Source organism: Oculina patagonica, chromosome 5 (genome assembly GCF_052425735.1).
Source record: "Oculina patagonica isolate OP01 chromosome 5, crgOcupat, whole genome shotgun sequence".
NCBI classification, from domain to species: Eukaryota; Metazoa; Cnidaria; class Anthozoa; order Scleractinia; family Oculinidae; genus Oculina; species Oculina patagonica.
In genome coordinates this window covers 25578824-25602817 of record NC_135762.1, presented here as the reverse complement: position 1 = coordinate 25602817, position 23994 = coordinate 25578824, and the positions used below count along the sequence as shown (strand labels likewise).

The 23994-nt window shown below is 39.7% G+C and overlaps 3 protein-coding genes across 23 annotated transcripts in view; 1 reads left to right on the top strand and 2 right to left on the bottom strand.

Annotated features, from left to right (window-relative positions):
• LOC144653540 (dual 3',5'-cyclic-AMP and -GMP phosphodiesterase 11-like) overlaps window positions 1-23994 on the top strand; it is a 260413-nt gene that overhangs the window by 63945 nt on the left and 172474 nt on the right. The gene's annotated exons all lie outside the window — the stretch shown is intronic.
• LOC144653538 (rho GTPase-activating protein 6-like) lies at window positions 1040-17144 on the bottom strand. 5 transcript variants are annotated; one of them, XM_078513554.1, is made up of 13 exons: window positions 16983-17144; window positions 14699-14798; window positions 11651-11769; window positions 10855-11011; window positions 8268-8360; window positions 7428-7859; window positions 6936-6991; window positions 6274-6424; window positions 5325-5476; window positions 4415-4480; window positions 3771-3884; window positions 3540-3646; window positions 1040-2963 (listed from the first exon to the last, which is right to left on the bottom strand). In XM_078513554.1, the coding sequence occupies exons 2-13, from the start codon at window positions 14784-14786 to the stop codon at window positions 2183-2185; spliced, it is 2316 nt and encodes a 771-aa protein (XP_078369680.1). In that variant the 5' UTR covers window positions 14787-14798; window positions 16983-17144; the 3' UTR covers window positions 1040-2182. The 5 variants fall into 5 exon arrangements, with proteins under 5 accessions (XP_078369680.1, XP_078369679.1, XP_078369681.1 ...); XM_078513553.1 differs by lacking the exon at window positions 16983-17144 and adding an exon at window positions 16745-16801; XM_078513555.1 differs by lacking the exon at window positions 16983-17144 and adding an exon at window positions 15744-15878.
• The window catches only part of LOC144653536 (stAR-related lipid transfer protein 13-like), a 38898-nt gene continuing 35340 nt past the window's right edge, over window positions 20437-23994 (bottom strand). For all 17 annotated transcript variants that reach the window (XM_078513534.1, XM_078513538.1, XM_078513536.1 and 14 more), the window contains 3 exons: window positions 23461-23586; window positions 22647-22820; window positions 20437-21426 (listed from right to left, as the gene is read on the bottom strand). In XM_078513534.1, the coding sequence (XP_078369660.1) occupies window positions 21312-21426; window positions 22647-22820; window positions 23461-23586 (415 nt within the window). In that variant the 3' untranslated portion in view covers window positions 20437-21311. The remainder of the gene's footprint in view (window positions 21427-22646; window positions 22821-23460; window positions 23587-23994) is intronic.

Sequence of the window (23994 nt, the reverse complement as noted above, 5' to 3'; positions counted from 1 at the left end):
ACTAGCGATTTCTTTCAAAATTTGAAGATGCCCCCACCCCCGCTTGTCAACTGATCAGCAAGCGTCTTGTTTCGAAAAAGTGCACCTGCATTATTATAGAAAAATGGCAATTTGGTTCAGTTTTCTTTAACAAAGCACTCGCGAAATGGATTTTATAGTCCCCGTGACCAGCCGGCTCTTTTTTTTCGGATCAGACAATTAACCCGAAAGGCTCTCCAGTCACGACAAGCTCGAAAAGCTCTCCCCATATTCCTGGCGCTCGGATGTGTCGGGTAAACCATAATTAACCTGGGCACGCAGGCCGGCTTATGGCATGAAATGAGTTTCTAAACAAGAAAACGAAACATAATATTCCTTCGTAAAGTATTTATTATGAAATATTACCTATTGGAGGCATAATGTACACAAAGTATATATTCCAATATTGTATATTAAGGCTTTGTCTTTTCTTCACTATTTCGTCTTTTCGACTATACGTGAAACGAGTAACAAACTTAACCGGACTAAATGATTAAAAAACACCTATCGCAATAAAACTTGCAATTTTTGTAGTAAAAGCATTCAAAAATCTGTACAGTTTAGTCCGTTGCTCGCCGTGTTTTAAAATTACCCACGCTATCATTTGAAAATATGTACAATAATAAAAGTCTTGCTCGTAAGGAATGGACAGCTTGACATTGGAGAGCTATAAATTCGTTCAGTGGCGGTCAATTTTTGATGAGTTTACTTAAGAAAATACTTCTCTTTTCATTTCATACTGATGGGCTCTTCCCGAGTTGCCTTTTGCCTCTATGTCAAAACGAGTCCTTTTCGTGCGAAACCACTCAGTTTCATCCAGGCAAAGTCATTTACATTTGAATGGTTTCGCACAGACTCGTTTCAAAACTGACGCAACAGGCAGCTATTTAAACAAAGTTCTCGATACTAGCAACACCGTTTGTTCAGGGCGTGGCCCATTCCTTCTTTGGGACACAACAGCAGGGAATCATAGCAGTTCTATTCGCAAAACTTGTTCTAGTTTAAATGGTACATGCCTGTCAGCAACACATGACCATGCTCAACTCCCAATGCCCAATTCCCTGCAGGCATTCTCCCACCGAAAAATTCCATTCTGATGACGTAACTATACGGAGATCCGTGCAGCGTTTCTGATTGGTTGTTGCTCGGTTTTGAATTCTCGCGTGCAAGTAACAACCAATTAGAGACAATGCACGGTCCTCTGTAGAGTTATGTCGTCAGTATGGAACTATGAAATTTCGAGCGGGGGGAAAAATGAGCATGCAAAGAGATAGAGGCCTGATAACGGACAAAGAACATCGAGAAAATGGCAAAAGTTCTAAGAAAATAATAGCTTTTTTTCTGAAAATACTATATATCAAGATAATTTTCATCGAACTCCCATTAAAGCGTTCACTATTTGATTATGCGATAGTGACTCTTTCTTAAAGACCACGAACCGTTACAGAATATTAAAGCCTCTAGAGAAATACTCTGTGAGATTGAACCGGGGATAAAAACGAAGATCTACCGAAGATCACTGATTGTCATCGGATCTTTTCCAAAGATCTTCCGAAGTTTTACGAGGACTTCAAAACAGACATATCTAACTCTAAGGCCTAACCTAACTCTAAGGTTATTTACATCTCACCTACGTGTATCGTATGGTCGCAAACTAAAATGATATTTATACCTTCTATAACATGAAGGAAAGTCACCGAAAACGGCTTACTCGTAGCGTCTACACTCAGTGTAGATTTGTATGAATTTCATATTTCTTCTACCCCAGCTTGAGAATAGAAGCCCACTCTTTTTCCTATTATTTTTTTACATAAATAAATGCTATGATCGCGATTCACCGCGATGTTTATCAGTGTCAACTTTTTTTTCTATATTTCTAGCTATTACCCGTCGGGAGAATAAGTACCAGTACAATTTAGGACAAAAATGGAATGAGCCCGCGGTTTTGGTCACCTAAGTTTCCAAGCAACATGAAGTGGGCTCATTGCGTCATGTTCGTGCGTATTCGTTCTATTTTCTGATTGGATAATAAAAATCGGAAATTTCCCGAGTGCTTCAGCGAAGAAATATCGAAAGCGGTACCTGTTCTCCCGACTTTTTGCAGCAGTAAGCTGTTTCATTTTACTAACACTCGACAACTAATAAATGGTTTACCATGTAATTCCTATACTAACGTTTCTTGTTCCAGAAAGTCCTTCTGGCTGCTGCTCTGTTGAGTAAGAGATTCCCACTGGAACCAGTTCTCCAATTGCCAGTCTGACAGAGTAAAAGTATGTGAATCGAATGGTTGCCTACAAGTAGCGTAATCATCGTCTTCCCGAGTCAACTCGACCTCGACTTCGGTTTGATAGCTCGTCCATTCGGCTATCGTCGGACTATCGTCCAACACATAAGCTCGGCCTGTTATTGGCGACGAAGAGCTCGATTCCGCAGATACAAAAGCAGTAGACCCCGAAGGAGAGGAAGGAGGTGTAGAATAGTTTGAATAAGAAACCGAAGGTGATCTTGACGAGAGAGCAGGCGATGGAGGCTGATCAAGAGCGGATCCATCGTACCTGCAAGTCGATCGCGTCAACGGCGGCGTCTTGCGTTTATTGTGTCTATAATTAGAATTGTAAGTGACCGGCGATGAATTATCGTCCGGTGTAGACAACTGACGGCCAAACATATGCTCGCGATAATATCTTGCGTCTTCTTGATTTAAAGAATAACTACGAACGGGAAATACAGGACTGTAATTGGTTTTGTCACTACTGCTGCGCGTGATTTGTGGCGGATGCTGTCTTGTGCGCCAGTTCGTGCCACCGTGTGGGCGCGAGCCAGACGCGTTGGAAAAGCGCCCTGTCGAGCGTTCAGCCGCACCAGCGGATTGAACGCGCCCTCTTAACGGTGTCTCTGTTTTATCTGCTTCTTCCAAAGCGAATGGGTCATCTTCCAAATCAGAGCTGTGGAGGAAATGAAAATACGCAATAAAGAGGTTATGCTGGGTTGAGAATTGTAATTAATTTACAGTCAAAAATGCTTTAGCCTGCGTGTGTTTAGGTAAAGCTAGATTTAATTCAAACTCGATTAAAAAATTAAAGAAGTTGCTTTAGCGTGCACTTTCGAGTTGTGCGGGTCAGGTGCACGCGGAAAGTTTTGAGAGCGCGAAAGAAGCGTAAGCTTCTTCTCCAAACTTCCCAAGTGTACAGCTTAAAGCATGAACCCATTGTTTCTTAACATTGCCTGTGGAAATGTCGATCTAAACCCGCGCCAAAAACTCGCCGGGAGAAAAAAATTCTGGCGAAGCGATTTGCTCGCGCTATCACCGTGCACTGAATTTGATTGCGCGGCTCTGCTAGTTATGTTATAAAACCTTTTTGCAAAATGTTGTAGATACGTACTCTCAATACACTTAACCGCTTACACTAGGCAGTAACACGCACAACATAAGGCTGAATTCTACCTTGCTGTCACGGTAAGTTATGTTAAAACGTTATCAGTGACGATGTACTATTATCGATCTCTGCCACACTGTTTACCTTGTACCGTGAGTTCGCAACAACCTTCTTCTTAAAATGAAATCGAGTATTTCCGGTTCACTGTCTAGGAGTTGAAGGAGAGCGTCGTGATGCATTTCTGCTGAAATCTAAAAGAAGTAAAAAACACAATTTTACTTTCAAACCTACAACTTTAACAAATCTATTATTGCCATTGTGTCATAGTTCTCTAGATCTGTATTTTTTGGATGTTTTAATATAATGTTACAGTACCTCAAATAACTGGTTGTGATGTTCAATCATGTCTTGTACAACGTCTATAATTTCTTTCCTTTCGTCAGCACGAGCCTTTTCTTCTACAAGGAAGTCGTGATGTTGTCCCTTGACCTGAATGAAGTAAGAAATCGAAAACGCACGTGGGTTAGGGTTAAACAAATCCATTCAAATCCTTGATTAATCATTATTATCTGTCTACCACTTCTATTTCTCATAACTATTCTGTGGAGATTGTGTTTTTAAACTGAAATAAACATAAAGAACTTCATACAGTAACGAATGCTAGCGCCTCTCGCTAATAAGCCACCCCCCTCAACTAAAACGTCTTTAAAAAAGCTCCCGTAGAAGGCTCCTTGAGGGACTTATTAAACGGTACTTTTACTTTCTATTTTCCTAATCAGCCTCACTAAGAGAAGATATACTCTTCCTTTAAAAATGGATTGCACAGAAAAAGAAATAACAAGAAAATTCAGAAGAAAAAATCCTCTTGAACGATCTGACATAGGTATAAACAGCGCCTGAGTTGCATCATGGTATTTCCCGGTTATCCTTCTCTGCAAGATGGCGACGTCGTCCTAACTGTGAACACAAATTACTGTTTAATGATAATATAAAGTAAGCGTAACTAGGTCTTATTATACCTTGTGCAAAATATTTGGTCCAATTATGATTGCCAGGTTTTGGGAAGTCATTTTGTTTCCAGGAATCTGAAAGAAATGCGAACAAAGGTGAATTTTAGTCAGGCGCAAATTAGTTGGTTTCCAGTCCCCTCTCGGTCGATTCTCGCTACCAAAACATGGCGGCAGTGTGCAACCACAGTGTAGTGCAGTTTCTTTGTAGGAGTTTTCTGCAGGATTGTGGCTGTGTCTGCAATAGCCTGCGAACTCAGACAGTAATTTGTCTAAGTTCTCAGGATAGGCTGAATCGTTTTTGGACATCCACCCTAAAAATCTCAAGGTATGCTCACGCTTGCAAGCTATATTGAAGTGCAATGAGTCATTTGCAGGGTTGCCAAAGGTCAGGAAATAGTCAGGGAAAAATACAATTCTTCAAGGTCAGGGAAAAGTCAGGGAATTTTATTTTGAATCAGGGAAAACTGAATGCCATTGAAGGCTGAAAAAAATATCTCGATGTGATCTCAGCGATGTTTTTTCTTTTGGAAATGGAGGCTGGGAGCTGCTACTATATCTGACATTGGCAAGATTTGCGCACAGCCCCCTACATTAATTATGCATACAATTTTCTGACTGATTCGTTCTTTTCATGATTGCTGTTTATGTATAGTGATAGTATAAAATAGTTGCATACATAATTAATGTAGGGTCCTGTGCGGAAATCTTTCCCTTGTAATGTGCAACATGCAACTGTCACAGTAACATTGTGCAGTTCAAAGCAAAATCCATATCCACCCCAAGAAAGGTCATAATTTTGAAATTCTAAGGGGAGAGGAGTTTTCAACATTTTTCAAGGAAAGTTTAAAGCTATGCTACCATTCCAGAGGGATTGGGGTGGGGTGAGTGGTGGTAGTGGGGGGGGGGGGGGGAGACTTACTTCATTCCCTTTGTCATCAATGCTATCTCCTGCACATTGTGCAACTTCTGCCAGAAACTCCAGGAGCACTTTTAATGTGTCTCGGTTAGGTATCGGCAGCAAACAACATAGAAGACGGAGTGCTGTTATCTTCATATTTGGATTGTCAAAGGCTAAAAAATAAAAATAACACAACGTTAGTTTTGTCAGAGTTTTTGTTACCTTTTTCTAAACTTTCTACTTTTTGGACTGTTTTTTTTTTTTCTTCAAAGAAATTGTTTTTATCTTTAAAATAATGGCTGTGAGTGCATCGACTGCAGTCAAACGACAGAAATATGCAAAAAATAAGAAAAGTTCTGCAAAGATAAGGTTTTAATTTTCACAGTTCAAAGTTCGATACATTACCGGTATCCTAAGGGTTTACTAAGTTTTTTGGAGCTTTACTATGCGGACTTGTTGGCGCCATTTGTCAAAGCACTTTTGTTCGAATGCGAAACATTTAAAAAGTAAAAACACTCGTTTACCTGAGGAAATGGGATTATGCTTACATTCAGCAACTATTGTACCTAAGGAAATGGGATTATGCTTACACTCAGCAACTGTTTTAATCTATCCTTGCTAATACTAACACTTCAATATGAACAAAAAAAGGCCGAAATGGAAAGAATTTAGAAAATAAGAACCTGTTTTAGAATTTTAGGCTGAATAGGTCTTTTAAAAATGTAGTCTAATTTGCAAATTTTAACCTAAGAGGTTCCTAAATATTAGGTTCTTACTAGCAGGTTTTTACTGTATCTTATCTTTTTCAGCAGTCAATAAATACTGTCACTCTCTCTTACTTGGTCAACAAGTGCTTTCGACCTTCCTGTGCAGTCATTAAGTACCATCAACGACTGAGTAATGAGAATTTGTATGTTAGTCTATAACTCCCTAATATGCATAGTTTTTCTGTAACTACCGAAGAACTTACTTTGTGTTTCTAAGAAGGCGGAATATAAGTCACGAGTAAGTAATGGCTCTGGCAGGTCTCTGAAGTATTCCTTGAATAATGCCGCCACATCGTGCGGGTTATCCTCCTCTGTGAACTTTGTCTTCTCCCCGGAATCAAATTGATCTCTCATCTGTCAAAGAAACGGATCAATTCAGTTTCATTGAAAATTTAAATATCCCTTGTTATACTAAAGGTACCGGTAGATGGAATTGACGGGGGTCTTGCCAAAGTGCGAGCCAGCGCACTTTGGCCTAAATAACACACCGGTTAGCCTAAATAGCACTCGGGTTAGCCTAAATAGCACTCCGGTTAGCCTACAGTTAGCTTAGGTAGCTTGCGGTTAGCCTTTATATTGGGTTAGGGATTTCTGGCTTGCATGGTTCGCGAGTCATGCGAGCCATTCAGGTTAGCCAAAATAACACATTGGTTAGCCTAAATAGCACTTCGGTTAGCCTAAATAGTAATCTGGTTAGCCGGTACTTAGTTTGGGTAGCTTGTGGTTAGCCTTTTATTGGGATTTGGGATTTTTGGCTCGTATGGCTCGCATGGCTCGCATGGCTCGCTGGCTCGCATGGCTCGCTGGCTCGCATATTGTCACTACTCGAATTGACGTAGAACTAATTCATAAAAAGCTGCATTACTTGTTTCATTCGCTTCTTTGAACCTCCAACTCTAAATATTCCAAGGACAGGTAGACCTAAAAAAACAAACAAACAAAAAACAAAAGAGTTTCCAATATTCATAAATAAAATAGCAACAGATCGTGACAACATATAGAATCATTAGTTTTTTTGCATTAAAATTATCTTTTGTTAATGATGCACTCTCAACCCTCCAAGTTTATTTTTTCCTTTGTGGCCACCACTGGGATGGGATGCTAGTCCGTCGCAGGGTTGTCTCCCAGCTTTTAATTCACCGGTACCCATTCTAAGTAAAGTGTCTTGCCCAAGAACACAATGCAACTACCCTATTGTAGTCTTATTGAACCTGGACTGCTTGATCTGAAGTCCAGCACACTAACCATAAAGCCAACAGGCCTCCTATTAAAGTTCCCAACAATACTTGAACTTGTAAGGTCTGACTATGGGATGGAAAGGTAATTTTGATATGTTAATTTTACAGACCGACCATACCATATGTCTGAAGATGTTCAATTGCTTGTAGCACAATTGGTGGAACTTGAGGCTGTGAAGGATTAAATGCCGACTGTTTATCCATCAGACAAGATGCAGAAGCAGACGATGACAAAAGTGTTAATGCCTCAATAAGCCGAGATTTCCAACTTGGTGATTCTAAAGGTTGGTCTTTATTTGAGGAAGTCTTGTTATCAGTGTTTGGATTTGAATTTTCCACAGATGATCTCGAACTTTGGGAGAGGCTAGAGCCTGATGAATGCCGCCTGACTCTAGGCGAGTCATCGGGTGCCTCTTGATTTCCTGTAGAGTTCGTTGATGATATTGATGGTGTGCCTTCTTTGACATTCTTTTGAGCTTTTTTGGGCTCTGTATCTGGAGGGCCTTGGGGTGTGACAGCTTTGTGAAGAGGTATTGCAAATACACCATTTTCTGGAAAAAAAATTAAAACAGCCATATAAGAATCTTTTGCAATAGAAATAATGATACATCATTTATCCCCTAGTTGATGATTTTCTTTATTCTCGTCACATAGGATACATGGTATATTTTTTTCGAGTCATGCAGTATTTTTGCGAGCCCCAAGGTTGCGTCAATTTACAAACGACGAGTAAAAATGTACAACGATACTACACACTAAAATGTCTTATAAGAGATTAATTATCCAACGTTTCCTTCCTCAAAATGCTGACATGCCACATTTATTAATTTTTTCCTCGGTTGGGGGGAATGAACGAGTACAAATATTGTGAGATATTTGTACTTGTTTCGCACGTTATTTGTACTCCATGAAGCAGAGTTGGATAATAAAATCACATATTCCATATTCTTTGCACCAACCTTTGTCTTTGTCTTTATCAAAGAGGCTTGATCCTGAGTTCCGTGTTTTCCATGATAATGCTCTCTTCAGAGATTTTCTTTGAGTCCGTGGGTCTAAAACAGTAAAAAGGTAATACAATAAGTAAGTTATTTAAGTTTAAGGGCCTATAAAGTCACAACCCAGTATTTTAGGCAATACGTCATGTGTGTACGCAGAAAGAAACCTTTAAATATTTTGGTTTCGAATCGAAAGAATTTTATGAGGCTTTAGGGAAAAGTGTTGGTAAACCGTGGAAAGGCTAAAATAGATCAGAAATATCCAAACTATATTTTCCAACAGGAATCAAATTTACGGCAAAATGTCTTTTATGTGCGTATGCATGCGAATGTGGTCTACGATGTTTGGATGGCATATTTGCTTGTTTTTTTTTGGGACAATTTTATTATTGTTGAAGATGCTGCATATGTTCGTAAATTTGGTCAATACCGGTAGTTATTGGTTATTATTCTTATATTCCACATGGAAATTGACACCATTTCCCACGAGCAATAGACTTAACTTTTCTACATGGTTTGCTGAGCCAAATTTTATTAACCTTAAAAATGCACAATCTATATTATTGTGTTTAGATAGATGGGATTTTATCTCAGAATGACTATTTCATTGCCTTTTTTTATAAACTTTGGTTATTCAGCTTGTAAATATTAAATAAAAGTCTGGAATATATGAGACAGTCATCTAGTACTTCTTAAGGATATGTAAAATGATTATGGAGATTTATGCATAAGATCATACTTATTTCTTTTATGTGACACTTTGCCTCATAAATCATGACAGATATTCTATGATTATGCTCTTGAGCTGTGAATTTATCAACATTGATGAAAGCTTTTGCAAAAGCCTATTTCTATACCAACATTTTCTCCATAAAATAAACGCGTGAGATAAGATACATCCTGAAACAAGTTGCAACTGACAGAATAACATTCCAGATTTTATCTTTACAAATATATCTTGCAAGCATTGTATATCTTTTGTTTATAAAAGAAAGCAACTGACAGTTCACGAAAAAAATAAACTTGGGCCAAAAATAACTTAAATATCTATTATGCTCTCAATAGACTCAACAGGGAATAATTGAGTTATCTGTCAACTTCAAGAGCAGCTGTATTGTATGTTTAGTAAAATAATAAACTTTTTTGAGAAGACCTCATGATAATTTTTGACTAAAGAGAGAAAACGCAAGTGAAATTTCCTTCAATGTTTTAATATCAGAAATTGGCCGTGTTCGTGTTTAAATTGGTACGCTCTTCTTAAGCAAGCCTTAGAGATGTTGCATCATAAACACAGGCTGACAAGAGGCTTGAAATAGTCCAAGCTTTTCATATCAAATAGCTTCGTCTGAGTGGTTGATTATGTTTAAATACATGGCTATTGTCAACAACCCAAAAGGCCAGGCGCTAAAGATTGATATTGGCTCGAATGAAACCCTTGCAGCTTGAATTAACAGATTTAAGAGATGATTATTCCTCTTGCAATTCAGTCAGTGTGTCAGAAATGTTGACAGGTCATCACTCACTGATATGTTTGTTATGACAGACAAGAATGTAGAACAAGAAAAATTTGCATTAACATCAGCCAAAGCCTGCAAACTCACATATTGTGGTTCTATGTAAAGAAATCAAGGCAACGAGGCACATTTCTTGCACGAGGCTCGTCTAAAACAAGCGAAATTTTCGATGACAACGCACGCTAAGACTATCAAACATTAGGATTATTATCAATGCATGCTAAGCTAAGAAGAGGATAAATGACAACAATTCCGCCAGCTTATAAGCGGAAATAGAGCGATAAACAAATTCGAAGCGATTTAAAGAACGTCGTGGAACAAAAACGGTCGGGAAACTACGAAGTAAACATTGAAATGAACAACGGTTGTACATTTCCGTTTGCGGAAGGGATTGGTCGATTTCATTGTTTAAAGTTCGAACGTTCGTCACGAAAGGAAAGCAATTATTACCAAAAGAATAAATAATATAAACTAGTATTTATGATTTGAACACACAAGCTTATAAATTTAATAGTACAATAATGAGATATGACCTTCAAAATTAAACATTTGGTACAAAAATTGCTCGTTTCTATCGACGCAATTTTGCATTGCGTATGGAAATAGCTGAACTGTTTTTTTTTTTTTTATTGCTTCAAGGCATAATTTTCGTGCTGCTTAGTTTTTTTAGGTGCAGGTAAATTAATTGCATTTATAGCGTTATTTTCGCACGTCTTCAAACACCACCAGCAATTATAAAAAGATCTTGTTGAATATTTGCAAGTGTTAAATAAGTGCGTTAATCAATTTTAGCGGCGCGTTCACAGACACGCTCCTCTTTGACTTGAAACATTAATTTACAATATTCCTGTCCTACAACAAGCAGCTCTTGACCGGAAAGGTCGTTAACAAGTTTCTAATTGAATCGATTGTTTAACACATGTGTCGGGCCTTCTCTTGGAATAAAACACTAAAATCGAACTAGTTTGAAGGGCTATTTCAAAAGAACTCCAAACAAAATAAGCATTATTGTTATACGAATCAATGTGCTGTCATACCTTTGGGTATTGTTACGTGACTTTTTAAATTCAATTGCTTTAACCTAGTTTGAGCAACTCTTTGAAGAGCGATACTCTCCGGTACAGAGAGCGCTGACAGTTGAGTATTCGTGAGCTGGACTTTGCGTCCTTCAATTGAGCTCCAGCTACAATCGTCCTGCAAAACAAGAAGATTACACAAGAGCTTGTTAGAACGGATAAAGTCGCGCCTAATTGAAAATGCAAAGCGCTCGCAGTTTCACAGAAGCGTGGATTGAGCAAGTCTCGCGTGCGTACAACTTTTAATAAATCCTTTTAAACTGCAATCAGAACAGAATATGCGATACATGTACAAGAACGTGTTTATACTGACGAGCTAGACGACTTCTCTATGTACAAGTTCCGGTACCAATCACCGGCTTAGTTGTCGAAATGTACCGCGCCAGTTTACAAAGATAATTATCGGTTGTCTTATTAGAATCTGGCGTACAACGCTAGGAAATGCCCTCGTCTAAGGTTGAATAAACGCTGGCAAAACGCGTTGAAAGGAGCTCTCGCTTGAGGCATAAGAAGTGTGATGACACTCGATACTTCAGCGAGGTCAGGAACGCGTGGAATGAGCTGTGTAGCGAAGATGCCGAGAGAAAAAAGCCTGTGTGTAACCTCTCTAATACAATTTTCGCGACTGGTAAATCAATCCGCGCCTTTCGCTTAATCTTACACGGTGGCGCATTATAACAGATTGAATCGCAGCTCATCGCTAAGTAAAGTAACGCGACATTGAGCAGTAAGCGCGGCAGTGAATGCTCCATCATACCTGAGGTATCCACAGGGCATTGCCAGCATTCGGTATCACCTTTAGCCGGTTTCGCCAGGCCTTGTGAAAGAACCTCTCCTTCTGCGACGAAGACGGCGGCGACAGCTTCTCCTGCATGCCTGGATCGGAGTCGAGAGCAAGATCATGAGTGTTAGAGGAGCCCTTAGCTGCATTCCTAGACGCTCTCACTGCGCCTTGCTCACTTCGCCCCTCAGGTTCACCGTTAGTACCCCCCCTAAAAACCGATCCTATGTTCGCGATGGCTCCCGAGGCTAGCTTCTGCAGGCCCTTCTTTTTATGTCCAGCCGAAGAAGACCCATCGCTATCGATTCTCGTTGACACCTCGCTAAAACCGCCGGCATCTTCTCTCTGCGTACTCATAGAATTCGGCGATCCTAGCCTCGTATCGTCTTCGCTTTGCTCGGCGACCTCGACTTCGACATAAGCGGGACTTATGTTCCGGTATTTACGCTGCCCTCTTGTACTGTTGGTTGAGTCGCTCATGGCTCTCGGAGATTGGGTTACAGTCCTGCAAGATGGCGAAACCCTCTCCACCGATTCGATTGCCCGCTCGCTCTCGTAAGCGTTCAGTACCATGAATGTCCCAACGGTAAATTATTCTCACACCGCACCGAATAGCGCCGCATCCAAGGCACGAACCCGCAATGCCCGAGCCCTGCGAAACGAATCGGACGTCGACGAGACTTTCATAATTTGGCTCTTATTCGCATTTTCTAATGGAATTGAGTTTTCAGTGTGTAGCTGTGAGTTAGTTGCTAATCATTCATTGATTGACGCGGGGGCAGATCCTATTAATTGAAATCAATAAAGACCCGTGTCCGATTGGCTGCGAAACAATGGCGGGTGACGTCACGCGCGAAAAGCCAATTCCATTGTATTTTGCCGCGCATAACAAGCACCAGTGTTTAACAATTAATGACAAGCAAAGAAACCTCAGCGACAGACTTCGAAGTGAAAAGCACTGATTTGTTGAACTGATTGAGTACACAGAAGGACGAAACGCGCCGTGTAAACACGCCAAACAAACAGGTCCTTCTTTGGGCATGTTCCTTTGATGGCCGCGCACGATAACGTCCCGTGGTCAGTCAGTCACAGCCCTTCCGTCGGACGTTGTTTAAAGTTATTTCGCTTGAGTTTTATATTTATCCAGACATAGCAATTGCAGCGCTCACTAATTCCCAATTACCCCCCAACTGTGGCGCTTGTCGGCTGCAAAAAAGTCACTTCTAAAAATTGCGAAAGTTTTTGCAACGGCTTTGCAAACTTGTCAAAATATCGTTTGTTTTCATTTACCCTGGGGGAGTTGTAATCAAACGTTCGTCACCGGCGCGAAATTGACGTAACTACGATACGAATTCGCGAGGCACAAGCCGTGAACACTTTGAAATCTTTGTTTTGCTGCGATAACCGGAGGCTATCTGCCACACTTTCGCGTGGTTTTAACTCTTCCTCTCGATGCTTCGTAATTGCCGTCCTCGTCAAACGTACGACACAATAGTACCTAGGAATAATAGACCAATTATGGGCGCAGGCGACACAAGAATTAAACAACCTTGTCAAAAGAACAGACCAGTTTGATTGATACACCTGTTAAAATTGCTCAACCGTTCGTCGCGAAGTAAGCGGCCGAAAAAAAGATGGCTGCGATAGTTCCGCCAGGGACGGTGTTTCAAAGAAATTTTATCATAAAAAGGCCTTCTGATTCTTGAAAAAATTCAAACCTAAAACCTAAAAAAGTCTGCCTTAAGGGTTGTTTTTGTATGCGCGTGACATTAAAATTCAAATCTTCTCGCTCTTAAGAGTTTTAGCTAAAGCAAATAAGGTCTTCACGAGATTATGCAACATTTGTTTTGAATGTGATCACGGCCATTTTTATGTCGTTTTAATGAATTTTTTTTGTGAGAGACTTTCCACTTTTAACAAAAGTGCCAATTCAATTTTGTCTTAAACCTAATGGTTGCAAGTCACATAATTTTCCGGCAGAAATATACACTTAACAAAGAAATGTTATTCTTTACATTCCGTCAACGCTGAAAATTTTTAACATCTTTTTACATGTTTCCTTTTCATATTTATCATTTCCTTTTCCTTGTGGGAACGTCACGTCGCACCCAAATTACCGCACGATCAAAATTTCGCTTCCAATTAGAGGTTTGTTTGAGTTTGTTTGTGATGTTTGTTTAATTTGAAACGTGCTCGTTTCAACGCAAGCTAAACCTTCCGCAAGAAGCTTTGCAAAACTCAATTTCTGCACGGGATATGAATCGATTATTGGGAATTTTATTGAAAGACTGCAATTAATCTACATGTATGTCGGATAATTCGGATCAATTACAGTACATTAGTTGAACCATCAATGTCACGGCATTACTGCGGTCTTGCTTTAAATCGACAAATCAGGCATAATTTTGCGTTCCTTGCGACCCGGCGTAGCCATGAGGTACGGTTCGAGTTAGACCGCGTTTTCAGACACCCTTTCGACACCTCTAGGTCAATTTTTTTTCGCGATCTCAAGTTACAAGCAAGAATTTTCTTCGTGTGAAGGTTTTCTTCTCGTCAATGAATGCCGTAACATTATATTTCACTTTAAGTGGGCATCGTGGCTAACTTGGCTCGAAATCAACTTTCTTTTAAAACACGCTATTATGTTTGTCTGTTTAGAACAAATGGCTTTCTCCCGTTCTTCACTTGTTTTTCTAGTAGATCTCTTCAATCACAAAGAATGAAATCGAACTTAAACGAAAAAAAAGATTTGAGGGTAGTTCAAATTTCGATGAACTGCATATGAGACAGTTTACCTCCGGATCGTTTGATCAAAACAATGTGATCTAACGTAGTTAGATATTTCAATATTCGAGCATGGCTCCGGCATTTCGCGTTCATTTAATTTCCTTAATTTCTTTCCCTTTTCAAATTCACCGATTCCTGTAAAACACACACTCCCTCTGCGCGCCAACACTGTTGATTCGATTAGCCATGGCTAAAACCGAATGGTGAAATATAACAAGCGATACATCCACCACTCACCTTCATAATACTGGCTGTAAGATCTAGGGTGACCCACTCTGTTGTGGCTGGAAACAAAAGGATTGAATGACTCCACTGCTGGCATCATTTCACGCCGCACCTAGAAGCGAGAAAACGGTAACGATACGGTGCCAAGTTAGACAGCGAACAAGCCTGCTAATCTAACTAACCCTTCTGGTACAGTAGCTCACACACAATGAGAGCTCTCGTCATGTCAGTGGGAAAAATGATTGGCAGCTATCCACTAGATCACTTGATCGCTGTTGCGGTTTGGAAGAGTGAAAGCGCGCGCAGAAATTTTACAGCTAAGGTATAAAGGTCAACACTTGTACGTAGGAGAGAACACTGTGCTAGCGTGCGTGCAACTCAAGCCGAGCTTACCTTCTGCAAAGTAAACAGCTTTTCTAACGAGACGGATTACGGGTTACGGGAATAATACTCAGCCTCCCGCAAAACTGCGTAAGAAGACACTTGTTACGACAAGTAGATTCAAATCAGTGTTAGAGGTCGAGCAATGACTCCAAAGAGAGAGAGAGCTTTGATCCAGCACTGCCCTGTTCGCGTGGCTGACTAGTTATAAAACGATCAATAATACTCACTACAGACTATAGTGGGTTGCATTCCCCCAGGCTATCTAAGCCAAGGCTATTTGTGAACGGTTATCCCTCACGAAAATGCTAATCCCGTGCGCTTATTCTTCGTTTTGTTGCTGTTTAGTTCAGCACTCGTCCCGCCAAGATTTTTGTTGAGTTGTTTTTCCTCTTGCAGGACACAAGTTCAAAAGGATCGGTTTTGAACACGAAGCGATTTATTTTCTGCGAGCTCCTATTTTTGTCTTTCAGCTCTTTCAACGGATTTACTTGATCTATTTAAGCATTTTCCGGTGTCATTGTTTGTTGTTGAATAGTAAAGCCCAAACATCCAAACACTAAAAAGATCTTTTTTTAAACTCGTGACTTGGTTTACTAACATTTTGTTTGACCTTCGTTTACATCTCGTTAAAAGAATTCTTTTCCTTTGTTGAAGAAATGTCATTTGTACTCACCTTGTGTAATCAATCCCTGAAAATTCAAAAAATGGTCATGTTGAATTTTGCTTCGTTTTCGACGATTTACGAGCAGAAATGTTCAAATGTTTCTCTGAAATATTCATCACCGCTAAAAGTCACGCTATCCGTTTTTCACAGACTTGTCGACACGGAAAAACGTGACTTAGTGACGTTCTAAGAATTTTTGTTTGACGTATAAAAACTCTTGTAATTTCTTTCAGAACAAGTGTGTAAATAGCTTATTCTTAACTCGGAATCGATGATCGTGCAATATCAAAATTTGTTCCCCTTGAAGTTATAGTGTATACATACAGAATTTCCGGCAATCTTCTATTGTTCTAAGTACATAAGTTATGCCTGTGTACGTGTTTTTGATGAATTGCGTTTTCCCTAAATACTTACAAAAAATTGAAAGCTAGCGCTTTTACATCGCGTATTTTAATTGCTAATAAAAAGCAACAACCCATAGAAACGTTTTTCTCTGATAATTGCCAGACAGGGAGAAGGGGGAGGGTTACCGTAAGAGCCATAAAATTTGACCTCGTCGACAAGTTTCCAAGGCCATACGTGATTTGAATTTTAAGTGCTGTGGTTTTTCTCAATCGCCCCTGTATTGATTTAAGGAAACCTCTTCTGCTTGTGTTTTATCCATTCCTCTGTGTTTTTCCAAGTTGCAACTTCCTCGCTCGCAACCGACAAATTTTTGCTAGGATTTATTCATAAATCTTGTAAAAAATTCTTGAAGTGTCCGTAACATGTCATTGTCTTGTACAAGATCAATGCATTCTCAAACGACAGGTGACAAGGAAAAGAAAATAAGGAACTATATAGAAAATGCCTTAATTTACCATTAAATTTTCAAAGCTAACATCAAAGAAGTGATCAAAAGTTAGTGAACAGCAGTAATATTTTTGATTTGGGAGTGAAAAGGTTCACGTCGACCCAAATCATTAGTTATGGTACATGGATGCAGTAGTACATAAAAACAATAAATTTACTTGAGCTTCATGTGTGAATCTAAATGCCCCCAAAAATGTCATTTCAAAGCTGCACTGACAAGCTTAAGAAGGAAAGCTCGGAATCGTCGCCGAGACGTATTTACGTGGTCGTTATAAATCTTCGTAAATCAACACCGACGCGCTTAAGAGCCAGAACTTTTGCTCAACAAACGTGGAGGAATGTCTTGACGCAGCAAAACCGTATCTAAGTTATTATGCCAATGAAAAACATACTTACAACGATTAAGAGAGCTTTTGTCGTCACTGGCACCTTAAGCTAGCGATGCAAAGAAACGTTGATAAAGAGACATCGGCAATTTCAAGGTATTGTGCTTCGTATCACAACTTGCACATTGATATTTTGACCGCAATGAGTAGAGTTGTCATTTGTGTAATAAATCAGCTGTCACTACCGTTTTTATGACCACTCTTTCAAGCTGGCGTCTATTGGGCTAACGACTTCCGAATAACAAAGTGGTTTTCTACGAAGCGTAACGAACTGCCTGGTTATTTTTAGTTTATTAGTTAAGTGCGACGAAGTGTGATCAATATGTTGGCGAGGCGGCTCGGAAACCTCCGAAGATAAGCCCTACAATCTTTGACAAAATCTTGGCGCAATTGCTGCATTGTTTTTCTTACTTGAAAAATGAAAAAATAAGTAATTCCCCCTCTCCCCCTTTACAATGTTGCGTAACACGCAAAAAATAATGCCTTCAGTTGCCGCCTTCTTTTGCTCACAAACTGAAGCACACTGCACACGGAGTTTGGGCACATTGCGCTATCCAGCACTGAGGCTGGCGGGAGGATGCGGGTGGGTGTACCAACGAATTTTGTCAATGATCATGATTGTAGATTTTAGCAAAGATTTGTTTCATGGGTGATAACAGGGTTTTTTTGGCTGGGAACAACTCTTCTCTAAACTTTGGGACGACAGAGCAAACCTGGGGGAACTTGCTGGCTGCTGGAAAGTCGGGATCTGTAACAGAAAACAAAATTTTCCATTATTTTCTTCCCTTACATTTGGTAGGTGTGTGAGGCCCGGGGTGGGATGTTTATTTCTGAAGGTACTTTTGTTGTTATTGGAGGGAAGTACATTAAGAAATTGTCCCCAAAATGAACACTTTCTTTTACAGATTACCTGTGGTTTGGACAATATATTGCTATCGTAGTAAGGAAAAGATTAAATATAAGCTCAAAAGATGACATTTGATGGAGCATCCATTGCTTTGAAACCAGCAAAACCAATAAGTGCCGAAGTATAGAGATGGTCGGAAATGGCAACGAAACAAGGACCCCTGGTCTTCCTGTTTTCCTCCAGCTTGCCAATATTCAAAACACCAATTGTTAGTTCTTTCTTTGCAAAAAGGAAATTAGTGTCTCTTGTTTTCCTGTTTTTCTTCCATCTTGCCTAAAAAAAGAAACAGCCCTTGTTAGTTGTTTTAGGGCAATATCTTGTTTGCCCACCACTCAGTGACATCTTATTTGGTGGTAGACCAACCAAGCCTTCATTTCCAAAACTGATCACGATCTAACTACTTTGCAGTGTCGAGAACTCATCAACAAGGACATCTAAAGCCCGGCTTGCAAAACGCAAATAAAACTGAGTAGCCCAGACCTCAAACTGTCGCTCACGTTTGTCTTGAAACTCTAAGACGGTCTCATCGACTCTAGTCAACTCTCAGCTACTCTCATCGTATTTGAACCTGATTGTCGTGAGAGACGAGGAGAGTTTTCGCTGCCACATTGCGTGATTTTTGTCACTTCTTGTGTCCTTTCATCCTCGTTTTGCCGCGCTCAGGAATCTTATTTTCGTTTTAATTGGCATTACAAATGTGTGGCCGGCAATGAGAAAAACAGAAGAATTCGCCTATCAATCCTTAATTAAAAATTCCCAGATGGCTTACTAGATTTGTTGTGGTTCACAGACTGAAAAGTAATCAGTCCAGAAGCTGGCAAACTGATCACAACTATTTATCCTCGCATGCAGCTCAAGATTTTTTGGGGTTTCCCTCGCACCAGGCTTTCTACTGGAGAGAGGGAGGAGGGGGAGTGCCTTTTCTACGCCCTCAACTGGTTACTGATTTACATACCATGAATATGGTTGTGAGGCCTGATTTGATGACAAGAAGCGAAGGGACGATGATCGAGAACAGTCAGTTCCATCGACTATGACAAAAAAAAAAACATTTTTCAGATTATATCAACTTCCAGTTAGAGAAGACCTGGGAAGCCCCGCGCCTCGTCTTGGTCTTAAGTCTGGCGGGAAAGGTTTAAAAGTCGTTCTCCCCGGGCGCTCTCCGTTCTATTCTTCATTAAGGCACGTGCATCAGTGACCGGGATGGAAGAATGCCCTGGGAACAATGTTGGAATCGGTCGAAAAATTATTTGCCCCGATTGTCTTGCGTGGATAGCATGATGGAACTAAATTTTAAAAAGTTTTTGTGCCCGTTGTGGTCTAAAATCGTCCTTAACGACTGTGGCAAAAATGGCTCAATTGTTTTCGGTGCACGCGACCACACATTTAAAAATTTCCAGTTGACTTGCACCGTAAGGTCACCGTTGTGTAGGATGTTGTGGTATTATCGCTCGGAAGTGCGTAAATAACGCGGTTTTACGTTTGATTGCCCTGAAATTGAACTGCGGGGTATCAAAGGTAAATATTATGCTAATGATGAAGATTTAAATACCGGGTATTATTTTGTACTCGTTGCGTGCAGAAAATAGGAAATTTTCTTTCAGCGAGGGCGTTTAGTAATCATTGCTATAGTCTGATGATCTGGGACCGGCGTCTCGGCGGATTACTTGATTTTCAAATTTCGTGCAGTTCATTGTAGGAGGTCTTAACGGAAAAAACCCTCATTATTTGAGGCCAGTGTTATAAATAACTCATTTTGCGTGCTTAACTGCATGGATTCTGCATACACTTACTGTGCATGCGTGTTAATCTATTGTTTTATATTTAATTTTAAGGAAAATTTGTTACATTCCTAAACAGTTTGTGGAAGTTCAGCGGACGGCAATGCTGCGTTTTTTAAACTAAAATAAGCTGTGACAATCCTTAATGGTGACATTCGTGCAGACTATTGTAGGAGGTACTTCCGAATGAGAAAAAAAGCAACCTCATTGTTCTGAGTTATAAACATCCCTCTTGTCGTGCGTAACTGCATATATACTGCTCTTACATTATTGTGTTTGCGTGTGTCTCTGTTTGTCATTTTATTGTAATTGCGGTTTTTGGAAAGGATGCAGGAAATTAACTCTAAGTACGTATCAGTACGAACACTTGTTTCAAACGCACTAAGACGGTCATGTGACACGAACCGAGTGTGCAGTTCGCCCGGCAACTGATGGGGTGACGTTGTCTAAGTTGCTCGGTTGGACAATAAGAATAAAATTGAAAACTTAATGACACTGCAAGTTTCTTTGTGCTTTTTCACCTTGGTTTTGCAAAACGCACAGCACATAGTGGAATTAACTAACCGTGCAAGTGTGTCTGAAAGCAACGCGCAAATAGGGAGTATATATAAAAGGCAAATAGGCAGTATATATTATTCCTGAGGAATAGATAGGGGGGTCTTTTGAGATGCTTTCTCTGTATGACACTCAGTGACTGGAATGCTCACCAAAGCTTTTTGGATTGAAATTTCAAACTTCAAGGGAGTAGAGCACTCCAGAGTAACGTTAAGACAAGGTTTCAGAAATTGTGTTTATTATCGACCCAATTTTACAGAAGTGGTTTCTCTCTTATTTTTTTCGGTGATCAAATGGGCGGTACTTTCTGATGTCAAAATAGATATGCATCGTATATATTAAAACTTTGTGAATAATTCATCGCAAAGGGTAATAAATTAACAGGTGGAGGAGCCGTGGCATAATTTACATCTTACGTAGAAAATGGAGTTTATCAACTTACAAAATTTATCTCATAAAAAAAACTACAACTAGAACAATAATAATAAAAAAAGTTGTACTAAAATTGACCAATGAAGCCATTTTCTAAATGCCTAGAAAAATATATCTCAACTTGGCTTCAAATTTTGGCTTATTTTGCCACAGTGCGACTGTTAAATAAAAATGAGCTTTTTTTTTTTGTAAAATGTTTTCATCATATAATTACCTACCAACTGTTAAGTTTTAGAATTTCCCTTTCAAAATGTCCATGTGACAACGGGCTGAGTGATTCGACGTGAATACACGAGTGAATTACGTATGTAGACTTTTAAATATTCTGTACATCTTTGTTTAAAAATTATATTCTCTTAGAGAACAAGTCCATTTTGTCACAAGTATGATCTTTGGAAGGTACCCTTTCGCAGCAGTTATCGGTGTTGTCACGCAAGGACGTTGGGGAGCAGCGTTGCGTGACTCCCAAATAAGGATTCTAGTTCTTGGTTGGTTCTAGTTCTCGCTCCAATAAGGCTTTCTGCTTTTGTGACGCTTTAGGGCTTTTAACTTTGTCCTCAATTCTTCTGCTAACCCATGAATACCATAACCATAACGCGTAGTATTCATCATGGCCACGCAATTGTGAATTTCTTTGTACCATTGGAAGCAGCCATAAGTTTCGTTATACTTTTGTTTCTGGGCCATCTGATCCGTACTGATAAGTGTCCCGTACCTTGGCCACTGACGACGCCAAGAAGGGCCCGATGGCTTTGCTGTAGTACTCTGGTGTTCTTCCCCTGAACAAGAACAAAACGAGAATATTACATCAAAATTCACTGAGTCTTCACTTATAATAATTGTTTATCGCATCAGTAGTTTCTGTTATTGTACTATCAGTATGTTTGATCAAACAGATCAGGGGCTTCATTTGTCATGACCTGAACAATTGAATTTTTTTTTATAAAAAGGGATGGAGAAATAAGAGATAAATCCCTGTTCGGATTAAACATTTTATCCAAAGGGTTGAGGGCCCAGGAAGACAGGACACATCCTGCGTAGCTAAAGTTTTATGCGACAATGAAACCGCTAGTTAAGCAGGCTGGAGGACACGCGTCTTCTTTTTGAAACAAAGTCACTTTCACCCTTCTCAAGCTCGAATAGCTTTGCTGTGCTCAACATTTCTTAACGGTCTTTACCACTGGTCAGCCACTTAGACTTAGTGGTCGACCAGAAACTTAGGAAAGTTTTCTTTTCTTTCAATTTCCGTTAAGAATCAAGGTACATCGAAACTTTCTAACGGTCGGTATTTTACGGTTACCAGAGGTTCAAACGCTGATCGCAAGTTACCCATTATATTGGATAGTTTTGTTGCGTGCTAAACTTCAATTTCACAAAGGAAGAGAGATCGGAAAAGCGCGTGGGTTGTGTGACATTAAGTTGGTCTGTACAATCTCCGGTCGTGAGAAGATAGATGCCGCCATTAGAAAGATGAAAGCGATGCTCCAAGACGTTTCCTTTAATTTAATTTGATCTCATCAACACGTGACTTAGTACCGCACGGATGGCCAGTTTAATATCACAATGGGCGTGTTAAACTTATCTCTGAGAATCGGAATGATAAAGGTACCGCCTCTATTGTACCAAAGTCAAAGTCTCGCCGTTGTGCCAAAATTATATTTCGGAACTGTGCTTGGTGATAAGAGATTTCTGTCACTCTTTGTTTAAAGAAAATGGAGCATAACGGACGAACAAGATAAATTTGTATAAGATAAGAAACAGTTTATGCCTGTTGTTTTCACAAATCGACCACCGCGCTAATACAAATTATTTCACTGCGAGCCTTTTTCAAAAGTTCTTAGTCCAAGTACAATGACTGGTTGGGAAAGAGGAAGGACTTCAATCCATCAAAGAAAATCTTTGCATCTAGGCTTCAACTCTTGGCGGTTTTCTTCTACAATAGCTTAACTAAATAAGTTTCGTAAAGCACACTCAATTATCAGAAAAAGACAGTCCTCACCTTTGATCCACGCGGCTTATAAGCGTAAGCCGAGATTTCCCGTTCTCCAAAGGCTCCACAAGGTACCTTGATGCGAGAACAATAGAAGGCACTCCGTTGCTTGGAGGAGCTCGGGGGTGATTAATGGATGTGGACACCAGTGCACAGACACCCCGCTCGAGGTCCGTCCATGACCTGGAAAATAGAATAAATAGAATGGGCAAGTTAAAGGAGCTATATATGCCACGGATAGCGCGCCTAAAAAAATGTAGTCTATTTTAAATCGTCCTTAAATACGTCCTAATCTTCCCCAATAAAAGATTATAAAAATCCTTGGTCCGTTTCAGTTTATTATTGCCTCAGTGGAGTTCTTCTACCTCTGGTAATTATTATCTTTATGTTTCCTTTGATATGAAGGAAATTTTGTACATGAAAGGAAAAATTTGATTCGTTATCGTATCCTTGAACTTAACTTAGAGTTAAGTTTTCAAAATTCGCTTAGCAAATATAAAGAACTAGATTTGTGGGATTTGGGTTTGTTTTGTTTAATAATTTTACAGGAGAGGATCCAACAAGAAAATTGTTTTTCCAATAGATAGTTCTCCTTTTTTGTACGAACTGACTAAAGGACATAACCTATGCAAAAGATTACTTAACAAAAAATTATCTCATAGTTGTTAAGGGCGTGATTTGAATTTCAGTAAATTGCATTAAAGGCGCGCGAACATGACAACTAAATTTCATTTGTATTGAAAAAGATTCCAGCACGAGACTTCATTGAAAGCAAGTTTCAGTTAACTATGAGGATACGAATAACTGCTTTATAGGTTTTCACCTCAGAACGACGTGTTGTCGCTTTGGTTGAAGGATCATGGATTTTGTGGTGTAAAAGAACACGTCTGTGTGATCATCGATTTTCTCGATCATGTCCCAGGATTCCAAGTCCTCATCCCAGAGATGCCTAAAAAGAAACGATGGCGTCAATGATTAGAGAAGACATGTTTTACAAGCACGTTACTATGGTTTCTGAAGTATATAAAAGGGAATAGGATGAGGTATTGCCAGCACCCCCTGTAGATGGAATAATAGTTCCACATCACAATCCCCCCACCCCCCCCCTTACCTCTTTCCTCATAAAAGTATTATTGTCAGGTTCTCACAACAATTCCCTAGTACCCATTTATACGACTCAGTAAATAGAGGCACCACAAAAGGGAAATTGTAGCCCAGGAACACAGAAAAGGATTACAACTTACACCTATAGAAAGTTGTTTTGATATTTACCCAAATAACACAAACTAGGGCAACTATATCCTGACAACGGATGAGAGTTGACTCTAAAGATAATGCCAAGTTCTTGTCACCTAGC

Bases quoted from the DNA above. Each gene is read 5' to 3' on its own strand.
- LOC144653538 (XM_078513551.1), bottom strand. From the start codon at position 12,247: ATGGTACTGAACGCTTACGAGAGCGAGCGGGCAATCGAATCGGTGGAG. The intron at 11,012-11,650 runs GTATGATGGAGC...CTTGTTTTGCAG, and splicing joins ATGCCCTGTGGATACCTCAG to GACGATTGTAGCTGGAGCTC. The intron at 7,860-8,267 runs GTTGGTGCAAAG...TTTTTTTTCCAG, and splicing joins TGATAAAGACAAAGACAAAG to AAAATGGTGTATTTGCAATA.